General features: G+C 41.2%; 1 protein-coding gene across 2 annotated transcripts in view; it reads left to right on the top strand.

The window, feature by feature from the left end:
* The window catches only part of LOC139477925 (E3 ubiquitin-protein ligase mib1-like), a 54969-nt gene extending 41153 nt beyond the window's left edge, over window positions 1-13816 (top strand). Inside the window, exons 3-8 of one of the 2 annotated variants that reach the window (XM_071260375.1) lie at window positions 710-802; window positions 1059-1433; window positions 7858-7929; window positions 10264-10335; window positions 13009-13080; window positions 13332-13816. In XM_071260375.1, the coding sequence (XP_071116476.1) occupies window positions 710-802; window positions 1059-1433; window positions 7858-7929; window positions 10264-10335; window positions 13009-13080; window positions 13332-13726 (1079 nt within the window). In that variant the 3' untranslated portion in view covers window positions 13727-13816. The remainder of the gene's footprint in view (window positions 1-709; window positions 803-1058; window positions 1434-7857; window positions 7930-10263; window positions 10336-13008; window positions 13081-13331) is intronic. The other variant, XM_071260376.1, reaches the window with a different exon arrangement.
* The last annotated feature ends 251 nt before the right edge of the window (window positions 13817-14067 follow it).

Raw genomic sequence — 14067 nt, 5'->3', positions numbered from 1 at the left:
TGACAGTGAGTAGATAGAGGTGACATGTACATTGACTCACTCCAGTGTTGACAGTGAAGATATATATAGAGGTGACATGTACATTGACTCACTCCAGTGTTGACAGTGAAGAGATATTTAGACGTGACATGTATATTGACTCACTCCAGTGTTGACAGTGAGTAGATAGAGGTGACATGTACATTTAGTCACTATAGTGTTGACAGTGGGTTGATTGAGGTGATATCTACACTGACTCTCTCCAGTGTTGACAGTGAGTAGATATTGACATCAACATGGACTCACTCCAGTGTTGACAGTGAGTAGATAGAGATGACATGTACATTGACTCACTCCAGTGTTGACAGTGAAGAGATATATATAGGTGACATATACATTGACTCACTCGAGTGTTGACAGTGAGTAGATAGATGTGAGATGTACATTGACTCACTCCAGTGTTGACAGTGAGTAGATAGAGATGACATGTAGATTGACTCACTCCAGTTTTGACAGTGAGTAGATAGAGTTGACAGATAACAATTAGTTTCAAATTAGTTGTGTCAGAATCTGAGTGCGAGATTAAAAAGCACTGATTAAATCGGTACCCATCATTTGTGTCTGATAAAGCGAGACTTGACTGTACTGTCATGTCATATGTTTTTAATATATATGAAAAATACGTTAGAAATTTGGTTTGGGTGTCTTCATGAACGTCATCTTCTTCCAGAGTCTGGTCAAAGCATTACTGGAATGGATGGAGAAAGCACAGCAATACGTTCCAATGTATCCGGTACACAGAACGTCAAGGAAATGCATCAAGGTACAATAAGACGGCTCCCTAATTCTTAATAGATATTTTCATCTCATCGTGTGGTTATTTGCACATTTGTACTGTGTAGTTCGTGTATTAAAATGTATCATATAGATTTTCCTTCCTATCAATTAAAATTTCAGGGAATATAAATATTGGTGCAGATCTTTGCAAATATTTTAAATGTTATTGAGTAGATATTGGCAGCTAATGCGTATTTAATGAGTTGACATGAATTTTGCTATTTCCCTTTCTATGAATATAGATTTTGGGAACATACATATTGGAGATGTTTACAACTTTAACTGTGAAGGTGGCACACATGAAACAAGCTGGCACTGCAATCCTGCGCCCAACAAACATATATCTCAAGTCCCCAGGGAGTCATTTCGCCGCTTTGGCAGAAGGATCAGAGGGTTGTTTCGTGCTACACTAACGAGGGTGGCTCGGGGAAGTCTGATATTTTCTTTCGCACATTCGACCAGTGAAGATGCTATAAATATGATTATAAGGCACGCGGAGGTCAAGGAGGTCATCCTTCACTTCCTGCAGGAACTGGACCAATCAATACAGGACATCAGGATGAAGGTAGAGTTTCGAAAGCTGTGTCAGCCAGAGGAGCAAACAGCAGATACATCAGGTAATGTTGGTACAGATTGATCATACATGTATTGGTACATTAACTTGATTCGTACCAAATGTGAGCCAATTGTATACCCTCCTTACCTCACACATCATTAAAATGATCTACTGTGAAGTAAACGAAGTGATACCGTTGCCACGTGTTTAATTGTTTTAGCATGGAAGTGTGCACATATGTATATGTGTCACTCTATCTACTGCCATGGTTGTGTTGAGTCTGGATTCTTATGTTTCAAAAAGATGTGTGACACTTTGTAAGATTACCATATATGAACAAATCATCTTTGAATTCCTATATGATATACACAGACACAGACACACACACAGACACACACACAGACACAGACATAGATGCACACATACACAGGCACAGACACACACACACAGACACAGACACACACACACACAGGCACAGACACAGATACACACAGAGACACAGACACAGATACAAACACAGACACAGCTACACACACAGGCACAGATACACACACAGGCACAGCTACACACACAGGCACAGACACAGACACACACATAGACACAAACACACAGACACAGACACATACACACATACACACACACAGACACAGACACAGATACACACACAGGCACAGCTACACACACAGGCACAGACACAGATACACACACACAGACACAGACACACAAACCATGGAATTTCCTCATTTGAGATACTGTCTTCAGCAGCACACGAGCGTCAACAAATACGTCTTCAATCCACAAGTGTAAGCCCTCAGTCTGAACCCTGTGGAACTCCTGTCATAACAGACCTTCGAACGAAACTCTTACCATTCATAAAAAAAACAAACTTGAGTGTTTTTTCGGAATAACTTCCGAACCATTTTATAGCAAGTTTCCTTGGATACCATAAGATTGTCGTCGTGCCAGACTTCCGAACGTCTCACTCATATAACAGAACACTGCACTGATTTCAGCCCACCTAAAGTTTGACACTAAATGTTCTGTTAAACGTGTTGCAATGTCAGGTTGATTACTCACGCGAGATTGCTGTACGAAATAGTCGTCTAAAGTATGAGTTATTTCGTTGTTGTCATCGTCCAGTTTGCCCTTGAAAATATCCGTGGAAAATTGAAATTATCAGTCCGTGTTTTAATGTAGTCTTTAACCATTCCTTGGTATAACTCGAGTCTCTAATTATTGTATCGTCTGTTTTGTAAAGATTTTCCCTCTGGAACTTGCAATAAATGAGAACCGCTTCATCTGTTTCATATTTACAGTTTTTAGGTGCAATTGAGCATTCTCTTTCTAAGAAGATTTCAATAACAATTTCTCTTTTCTCACCAAAAGTAGACAACAAGGTCGAATTGTAGCCACTTTGTGTTGTATAAACTAATCGCATAGATTTATGATAAATTTCGATAAATCTACCACAGTAGTATTAACATTATACCTAGAAAATAACTTATCAATTACAAGTCTATTTAAGGCCAAGTTTATTTCATCATTATCTGTCTAAAAGGGTCTAATACCCCGGAGCCCTCATTTCATTCATACATGTTACAAATCAGTCAGCGTAAGGTAGTTAGAAGTGATGATAATGTGGTTCTTGGATAATTTATTGCAAACCTGTCCCTCAGATAATGTAACATCAATCTTTTCTTGGAAAATTGAGCAAGACCATAGACAAGTTGTAGATAATCCATCACATGTCTAAGTTAAAGTAGCCAGCATGTTATGGTCAACTCCCAACCCTACTGTGCAATCAACTAATACCCGATATGCAACACTTTTATCAGCCGGGCATATACGTCTGACCAGATCGCAACTGGATGTCTAATTTATGGATGTGTTTAAGACACCCCTGTCTTTCTAAAGAGAATCTGAAATCCGGGAATAGTAACTTCTCCGTTTTGAATTCTTGCCTGTAACCACGTTCAGTAACATATATCATGATCTGTTCCTAACATCCCGTGTGTCTTCAAAACTGCGATTTCTGCAATGCAGCATCTTTATATCAAGATGTTCTAGTCAGAGGTTAAGGTGACATTGATTCACTCCAGTGTTGTTGTCAGTCAGCAGATAGATGTGATATGTGCATTGACTCACTTCATCGTTGACAATGAGCAGATTGAGGCGACATGTACATTGACTCACTCCAGTGGAATGACTTGACCAGGTTATGAATATGGGGTTTTCCATGTTAGTCGTAGGCCAAATGTATCTCCTAGTAATGTGATCCTTTTTGGAAAATGATTTCTTCGTTATGTAAGTTTAATTTGGGTGTAGAATTTGTCGTGATAAAATAGTAAGCCAATCTTTATGGGGTATTGATTTAAAATCCCCATTTGACAGACCAGTTTTGGATGATATTTAATGCAGATTGGGTTTTAGTTTGTGGTTGTTTAATGAAGTGGTGGAGTGTCAGAGGGAAATGTTAAATGCAAATTTTGCTGTTGATAAGTTTTCATTTTGGACGAAATTTGGAAAAATATCAATCATGAAATTAAAAAGGGTCGGCGACAGCATGCTACCTTGCAGGGCGCCATTTTGTAATGGGTAGGTGTTAGATAGCTATAGGGTCTTATGTTTTTTAACTGTTTTCATTCTGTCCGCTAGAAAAGATGAAATGTGGTATACGCCCATTGATGGCTTTATTTTCCAGTTGTTGTATGATGCCTTTGTTCCAAACCATGTGTAAGCCTTGCTGGCATCTATAAATATGGCCAAAGTGTGTTGTTTTTATGCATGTGCTGTTGTGATGTCTTGTTCTAAATCCGAAGTGGTTAACGTCTGAGGCCTGCTCCACTTCGGGCTTTCCTCCAACATTAAGCTGACACGCCGGTATATAACTGGAATCCTGTAAAGGCGGCGTTAAACCCAACTCACTCACTCTTGCTCTAAATGTTAACTATGGTCTGAAGCTTCCTTATTGGGTGTGAAGCTGCTGTGTGCAGGTTAAATAAGGATTTTGGGGGGAAATTTCGAACTTGAGTCTGCGGTTTATTATTCTTTACCTAATTTAGCAAATGTGGGAGGTGAGTGAGATGAGGCCGTAGGAGTCAGGTTCATTTTGGGTTTCCCCGGTTTCAGGACTGGTACTACCTTGGAGTGTTTTCCCACTGTGTGGGCATAGTGCAGTGATCCATATTTAGTGAAAAGTTGTAATAATGTTGTTTTGCATTTTAATTGGGATTTTATTGTGAATGATGCAGCTGATGTTATCTAGTCCTGTGATTGAGGCTGTGTTTTTGTTTTTAAGTGCTCTCTGTAAGTCATGTATATTTATTGTTTTATTAATTGAATGGTGTGTGTGGTCTGGTCTTTTGACGTATTTGGGGTAATTATTTATGTGGTGTTTTGGAATTTGGGGGGTGTAGGTGGTACCTTTTATGGCTTTAGATTTGTTCCCAAGTGTTCTAGTATTTTGGTTGCTATTCTTAAGGTATAACTGAAAGTTTGCCGGTGACATGTCATTGGTGCGAAAATAATATATATTAATAGAATATTAATAGAATATATTATTTCATTGCTGCACCATAGGACTGGGTTGTGTGTGTGGTTAATTGTAGAAGTAGGGATACATTTAGTAGCAATTTCATGTGTTGTATTGGTGGAGTTAGGGTTAAAAATGTCTGTGATGGTACTTTGTAATTGTGTAGTGCAAATGATAGCAGAGTTAAATAAACAACTTCCAGTGTGCTTTTTTTAAATTTGTTTGCTGGCTTTTTACCGAAGTTTGGAGTGGTTTGGGTGGTAGTGGTATGGGGCAAGCTGATGTAAATCGGATTTTGGGGCATGTGTTTTGGTTTAGAAGGAGGGCAGGTTTAGGGATGAGGGGGGGGCTGGTTTTTTTTGTGGGTGTGGGTGTGTGAGTGTGTTTTGATAGGGGGAGGGGCTGTATGTCTGCTATGGTTACTGTGTGTGTGTGTGTGTGGTGGGTTGGGAGGTTGGGGGTAGTTGTTTAGGTTTGGGTTTTGTCTTTGAGGTTTTGTGGAGAGTGGTTTGGAAGGAGCTGAATTTGGATTCTTAGGATTGGTCTGATAATGGTTTAAATTCTTCGTCAGATACAATAGTACTGTTAGAATAGAACGAGATATGTAGTTCTGTCGTATGGTTTTGCTAGGTATGAGTGTTTGATATGTTTATTTAGTTTAAAGGATGTGCTGTTGTTGAATGGGGCAGGCGTTGTGGATAGCTGTGTGGCCTTCGGCAATTTACACAGAAGGGGGCCCATGTGCATTCCTGGATGAGGTGATTTTCAAAGCCACATTTGGGACACAGTGGGTAACTTTTGCAAGCTGTACAGTTATGATAAAAAGAGTGTCAGTGGAGCCATTTGATTGTCTTTTTCTGAGGGGGTGGACTTTATAAGGTAGAGCGCCGAAGGTTATGTTGGTGGGTAGTGAGGTGGGTTTAAATGTTTTGTGGTTTGTTGTAGGTCTGTGGGTGATATGTATGATCTTTTATTATTTCTGTTGGTTTTAGATTGGGTGTTTGGGGTGTTTGTTGCTGATTGTTCTTTGTGAGGTATAACGGGTTGGGACGGTGTAATAATGTAGAAGGAGGACCTTGTTTGGGGTGTTTGTAGGTGATTGTGCTTTGTGAGGTATAACGGGTTGGGACGGTGTAATAATGTAGAAGGGGGACCTTGTTTGGGGTATAACATAATGATGTGCATAGGAGGAGGAAGGACATAATTACCCATGGTGAAGAAGTTGAACCAAAACAAATACAGAAAACAAATAGGCTTGATGTAGAAAAGGTGACAGTGAGTAGATATACTTGACATGTACATAGACTCACTCCAGTGTTGACAGTGAGCAGATAGAGATGACATGTACATTGACTCACTCCAGTGTTGACAGTGAGTAGATATACTTGACATGTACATAGACTCACTCCAGTGTTGACAGTGAGTAGATAAACTTGACATGTACATAGACTCACTCCAGTGTTGACAGTGAGTAGATATACTTGACATGCACATTGAGCCACTCCAGTGTTAACAGTGAGTAGATATACTTGACATGTACATAGACTCGCTCCAGTGTTGACAGTGAGTAGATAGAAGTCAAATGTACATTGACTCACTCCAGTGTTGACAGTGAGTAGATAAAGGTGACATGTACATTGACTCACTCCAGTGTTGACAGTGAGTAGATAGAGGTGACATGTACATAGACTCGCTCCAGTGTTGACAGTGAGAAGATAGAGCTAGTATCTATATTGACTCACTCCAGTGTTGACAGTGAGTTGATAGAGGTGACAGGTACATTGACTCACTCCAGAGTTGACAGTGAGTAGATAGAGTTGACATGCACATTGAGCCACTCCAGTGTTGACAGTGAGTAGATATACTTGACATGTACATAGACTCGCTCCAGTGTTGACAGTGAGTAGATAGAAGTCAAATGTACATTGACTCACTCCAGTGTTGACAGTGAGTAGATAAAGGTGACATGTACATTGATTCACTCCAGTGTTGACAGTGAGTAGATAGAGCTGGTATCTATGTTGACTCACTCCAGTGTTGACAGTGAGTTGATAGAGGTGACATGTACATTGACTCACTCCAGTGTTGACAGTGAGTAGATAGAGCTGGTATCTATGTTGACTCACTCCAGTGTTGACAGTGAGTTGATAGAGGTGACATGTACATTGACTAACTCCAGTGTTGACAGTGAGTAGATAGAGGTGACATGTACATTGACTAACTCCAGTGTGGACAGTGAGTACATAGAGGCGATATCTATATTGGCTCACTCTAGTGTTGACAGTGAGTTGATAGAGGTGACATTTACATTGACTAACTCCAGTGTTGACAGTGAGTAGATAGAGTTGACAGGTACAATGACTCACTTCAGTGTTGACAGTGAGTTGATAGAGGTGACATATACATTGACTAACTCCAGTGTTGACAGTGAGTTGATAGAGGTGACATGTACATTGACTAACTCCAGTGTTGACAGTGAGTACATAGAGGCGATATCTATATTGACTCACTCTAGTGTTGACAGTGAGTTGATAGAGGTGACATGTACATTGACTAACTCCAGTGTTGACAGTGAGTAGATAGAGCGGATATCTATATTGACTAACTCTAGTGTTGACAGTGAGTACATAGAGGTGACATGTACATTGACTCACTCCAGTTTTTACAGTGAGTAGATAGAGGTGACATGCACATTGACTTACTTCAGTGTTGACAGTGGGTAGATAGAGGTGACATGTACATTGACTCACTCCAGTGTTGACAGTGAGTTGATAGAGGTGACATGCACATTGACTCACTTCAGTGTTGACAGTGATTAGATAGAGCTAAGATATTCATTAACTCAGTCAAGGGTTGGCAACGGGTAGATGAGTTGACATGGACATCTGCCTTATTGGGATATATACAAATACGATCTATAAACAGTGTCTTATCTTTTTCCTTTGTTTCTTAGGTAGTGTAACGGTTACAGGAATGAGTGGCGGCAGGGCAATAGATTCAAGGGTAGTCGGGCAAGCTAATACAGGTTTGTCTGAACACCTTCTTTGCCTTCTCAGTAAATACATCATGGACTTTTACATTTTTAGGGGCATCGGATACATAGTCCACCAGCGAGTAGAAATGCATGTCCTCTACTCTGTGTCACTTGTTACAATCCTAAAGGGGATATATCTTGAGGAATGCCAGGGATTTGATTGGAAGGGGTAACATGCTGGGCAGATTTATGCTACAATTCGACCGTGAAGGTAGCTTTTAAATGGACAACTGAATGTGTTTCACATGATTGGTTATTCTTTTTGATGAAGATAACATTACGCTTTATTACTGTGAATTCCCTGGAAAAGCTGACTGCCCAACAATTTGGGAAGGTGACATGTACATTGACTCACTTCAGTGTTGACAGTGACTAGATATACTTGACGTGTACATAGACTCACTCCAGTGTTGACAGTGAGTAGATATACTTGACATGCACTTAGACTCACTCCAGTGTTGACAGTGAGTAGATAGAGGTGACATATACATAGACTCACTCCAGTGTTGACAATGAGTAGATAGAGGTGACATGTACACAGACTCATTCCAGTGTTGACAGTGGGTAGATAGACTTGACATGTACATAGACTCACTCCAGTGTTGACAGTGAGTAGATAGAGGCATCTACATAGACTCACTCCAGAGTTGACAGTGTGTAGATAGAGGCGACATGTACATAGACTCACTCCAGTGTTGACAGTGAGTAGATGGACTTGACATGTACATAGTCTCACTCCAGTGTTGACAGTGAGTAGATAGACTTGAAATGTACGTAGACTCACTCCAGTGTTGACAGTGAGTAGATAGACTGGACATGTACATAGACTCACTCCAGTGTTGACAGTGAGTAGATAGACTTGACATGTACATAGACTCACTCCAGTGTTGACAGTGAGTAGATAAACTTGACATGTACATAGACTCACTCCAGTGTTGACAGTGAGTTGAAAGAGGCATCTACATTGACTCATTCCAGTGTTAACAGTGAGTAGATAGAGGCGACATGTACATAGACTCACTCCTGTGTTGACAGTGAGTAGAAAGAGGCATCTAAATAGACTCACTCCAGAGTTGACAGTGAGTAGATATACTTGACATGCACTTAGACTCACTCCAGTGTTGACAGTGAGTAGATAGACTTGAGATGTACGTAGACTCACTCCAGTGTTGACAGTGAGTAGATAGAGGTGACATGTACACAGACTCACTCCAGTGTTGACAGTGAGTAGATAGAGGTGACAGGTACATTGACTCACTCCAGTGTTGACAGTGAGTAGAAAGAGGCAACATGTACACAGGCTTACTCCAGTGTTGACAGTGAGTAGATAGAGGTGACATGTACATATACTCACTCCAGTGTTGACAGTGAGTAGATAGAGGTGACATGTACATACACTCACTCCAGTGTTGACAGTGAGTAGATAGAAGTCAAATGTACATAGACTCACTCTAGTGTTGACAGTGAGTAGATAGAGGTGACTTGTACATTGACTCACTCCAGTGTGGACAGTGATTAGATATACTTGACATGTACACAGACTCATTCCAGTGTTGACAGTGACTAGATATACTTGACATGTACATAGACTCACTCCAGTGTTGACAGTGAGTAGATATACTTGACATGCACATTGAGCAACTCTGGTGTTGACAGTGAGTAGATATACTTGACATGTACATAGACTCGCTCCAGTGTTGACAGTGTGTAGATAGAGGTGACATGTACATTGGCTCACTCCAGTGTTGACAGTGAGTAGATAGAGGTGACATGTACATTGGCTCACTCCAGTGTTGACAGTGAGTAGATAGAGGTGACATGTACATTGACTCACTCCAGTGATGACAGTGAGTAGATAGGTCTGACATGTACATTGACTCACTCCAGTGTTGACAGTGAGTAGATATACTTGACATGTACATTGACTAACTCCAGTGTTGACAGTGAGTTGATAGATGTGACATGTACATTGACTAACTCCAGTGTTGACAGTGAGTAGATAGAGGTGACATGTACATTGACTCACTCCAGTGTTGACAGTGAGTAGATAGAGGTGACATGTACATTGACTCACTCCAGTGTTGACAGTGAGTAGATAGATGTGACATGTACATTGACTCACTCCAGTGTTGACAGTGAGTTGATAGAGGTGACATGCACATTGACTCACTTCAGTTTTGACAGTGATTAGATAGAGCTAAGATATTCATTAACTCAGTCAAGGGTTGGCAACGGGTAGATGAGTTGACATGGACATCTGCCTTATTGGGATATATACAAATACGATCTATAAACAGTGTCTTATCTTTTTCCTTTGTTTCTTAGGTAGTGTAACGGTTACAGGAATGAGTGGCGGCAGGGCAATAGATTCAAGGGTAGTCGAGCAAGCTAATACAGGTTTGTCTGAACACCTTCTTTGCCTTCTCAGTAAATACATCATGGACTTTTACATTTTTAGGGGCATCGGATACATAGTCCACCAGCGAGTAGAAATGCATGTCCTCTACTCTGTGTCACTTGTTACAATCCTAAAGGGGATATATCTTGAGGAATGCCAGGGATTTGATTGGAAGGGGTAACATGCTGGGCAGATTTATGCTACAATTCGACCGTGAAGGTAGCTTTTAAATGGACAACTGAATGTGTTTGACATGATTGGTTATTCTTTTTGTTGAAGATAACATCACGCTTTATTACTGTGAATTCCCTGGAAAAGCTGACTGCCAAACAATTTGGGAAGGTGACATGTACATTGACTCACTTCAGTGTTGACAGTGACTAGATATACTTGACGTGTACATAGACTCACTCCAGTGTTGACAGTGAGTAGATATACTTGACATGCACTTAGACTCACTCCAGTGTTGACAGTGAGTAGATAGAGGTGACATCTACATAGACTCACTCCAGTGTTGACAATGAGTAGATAGAGGTGACATGTACACAGACTCATTCCAGTGTTGACAGTGGGTAGATAGACTTGACATGTACATAGACTCACTCCAGTGTTGACAGTGAGTAGATAGACTTGACATGTACATAGTCTCACTCCAGTGTTGACAGTGAGTAGATAGACTTGAAATGTACGTAGACTCACTCCAGTGTTGACAGTGAGTAGATAGACTGGACATGTACATAGACTCACTCTAGTGTTGACAGTGAGTAGATAGAGGTGACATGTACATAGACTAACTCCAGTGTTGACAGTGAGTAGATAAACTTGACATGTACATAGACTCACTCCAGTGTTGACAGTGAGTTGAAAGAGGCATCTACATTGACTCATTCCAGTGTTAACAGTGAGTAGATAGAGGCGACATGTACATAGACTCACTCCTGTGTTGACAGTGAGTAGAAAGAGGCATCTAAATAGACTCACTCCAGAGTTGACAGTGAGTAGATATACTTGACATGTACTTAGACTCACTCCAGTGTTGACAGTGAGTAGATAGACTTGAGATGTACGTAGACTCACTCCAGTGTTGACAGTGAGTAGATAGAGGTGACATGTACACAGACTCACTCCAGTGTTGACAGTGAGTAGATAGAGGTGACATGTACATTGACTCACTCCAGTGTTGACAGTGAGTAGAAAGAGGCAACATGTACACAGGCTTACTCCAGTGTTGACAGTGAGTAGATAGAGGTGACATGTACATATACTCACTCCAGTGTTGACAGTGAATAGATAGAGGTGACATGTACATACACTCACTCCAGTGTTGACAGTGAGTAGATAGAGGTGACATGTACATTGACTCACTCCAGTGTGGACAGTGATTAGATATACTTGACATGTACACAGACTCATTCCAGTGTTGACAGTGACTAGATATACTTGACATGTACATAGACTCACTCCAGTGTTGACAGTGAGTAGATATACTTGACATGCACATTTAGCAACTCTGGTGTTGACAGTGAGTAGATATACTTGACATGTACATAGACTCGCTCCAGTGTTGACAGTGTGTAGAATGAGGTGACATGTACATTGGCTCACTCTAGTGTTGACAGTGAGTAGATAGAGGTGACATGTACATTGGCTCACTCCAGTGTTGACAGTGAGTAGATAGAGGTGACATGTACATTGACTCACTCCAGTGATGACAGTGAGTAGATAGGTCTGACATGTACATTGACTCACTCCAGTGTTGACAGTGAGTAGATATACTTGACATGTACATTTACTAACTCCAGTGTTGACAGTGAGTTGATAAAGGTGACATGTACATTGACTAACTCTAGTGTTGACAGTGAGTAGATAGAGGTGACATGTACATTGACTCACTCCAGTGTTGACAGTGAGTAGATAGAGGTAACATGTACATTGACTCACTCCAGTGTGGACAGTGAGTAGATAGAGGTGACATGTACATTGGCTCACTCTAGTGTTGACAGTGAGTAGATAGAGGTGACATGTACATTGACTCACTCCAGTGTGGACAGTGAGTAGATAGAGGTGACATGTACATTGGCTCACTCTAGTGTTGACAGTGAGTAGATAGAGGTGACATGTACATTGGCTCACTCCAGTGTTGACAGTGAGTAGATAGATGTGACATGTACATTGACTCACTCCAGTGTTGACAGTGAGTAGATATACTTGACATGTACATTGACTAACTCCAGTGTTGACAGTGAGTTGATAGAGGTGACATGTACATTGACTAACTCCAGTGTTGACAGTGAGTAGATTGATGTGACATGTACATTGACTCACTCCAGTGTTGACAGTGAGTAGACAGAGGTGACATGTACATTGACTCACTCCAGTGTTGACAGTGAGTAGATAGATCTGACATGTACATTGACTCACTCCAGTGTTGACAGTGAGTAGATAGATCTGACATGTACATTGACTCACTCCAGTGTTGACAGTGAGTTGATAGAGGTGACATGCACATTGACTCACTTCAGTTTTGACAGTGATTAGATAGAGCTAAGATATTCATTAACTCAGTCAAGGGTTGGCAACGGGTAGATGAGTTGACGTGGACATCTGCCTTATTGGGATATATACAAATATGATCTATAAACAGTGTCTTATCTTTTTCCTTTGTTTCTTAGGTAGTGTAACGGTTACAGGAATGAGTGGCGGCAGGGCAATAGTTTCAAGGGTAGTCGGGCAAGCTAATACAGGTTTGTCTGAACACCTTCTTTGCCTTCTCAGTAAATACATCATGGACTTTTACATTTTTAGGGGCATCGGATAGATTATTCTAAGTTCAATACATAAACCACTCCCCTCATCGTTATATTGTTGTCATCCACACAGGAAGTGGTTCATCATGTATCGATGTTCCTGTCACGTATCAACACTTCCAGGTGTGAACACAGTAGATATATGACAAAGATGTCTGGATGAGTACAGAGTTTACTTTGTGTTACAGCGACTCCATCACAAGCAGACCGCGACCTCCACTACGCCAGCAAGGACGGGGACCTGGAGAAGGTGAAGCGGCTCCTGTCTACACCGGGAGTCAACGTCAACAGTAGAGTGTGTAGCAGGACACCGGTGATGGCGGCAGCACGGTGGGGACACAGAGACGTGGTGGAGCTCCTGGTGAGTGAAGGGGCTGATGTGTCACTGGTGGACGAGGGCGGTAACAACATCCTTCACCTCGCCTGTTGGGGAGGAGATGTGGAGACGGTGAAGTATGTGCTGTCTCTGCACGTGGTGGACATCGACGCCAGGAACAACTTGGGGCAGACAGCGGCCGACATGGCGAGAGACTGGGGACGTCAGCCAGTGGTGGAACTGCTCGTGTCCCGCGGCGCTCAGTGACGTCAGTGTCGTGTTTGTGTAGACGGTGGAGGGGGACATGTTGTTACAGACACTGACGTGGTGTGCCGTGCACGTCATCGTGTTGTATATTCCCGGATTTGGTGAGAATGTTTCTTGTGTTTGAGGAGAAATAAAACTTGTTGAAAATATTTTTAGACATTTTGTCATTTGTTGTGTTTGGAACTTCGCATGATCAGGTAAGAAAATTGTTAACAGAGTGTAAATATTGATGATGTGTGATTATTATGTGAACACTGCATCTTGTAATACAATTAGTCTGTGATAATTGTATGTGAGGAGTTTATAATTAGTCGTGAAAGAGTCAACAAACTGTTTGTTTA

This window comes from Haliotis cracherodii, unplaced genomic scaffold, assembly GCF_022045235.1.
Source record: "Haliotis cracherodii isolate W230 unplaced genomic scaffold, xgHalCrac1.p SCAF_37, whole genome shotgun sequence".
Lineage (NCBI taxonomy): Eukaryota > Metazoa > Mollusca > Gastropoda > Lepetellida > Haliotidae > Haliotis > Haliotis cracherodii.
Note: the sequence above shows the minus strand (reverse complement) of the source record. Positions and strands in the feature narration are given on the sequence as shown.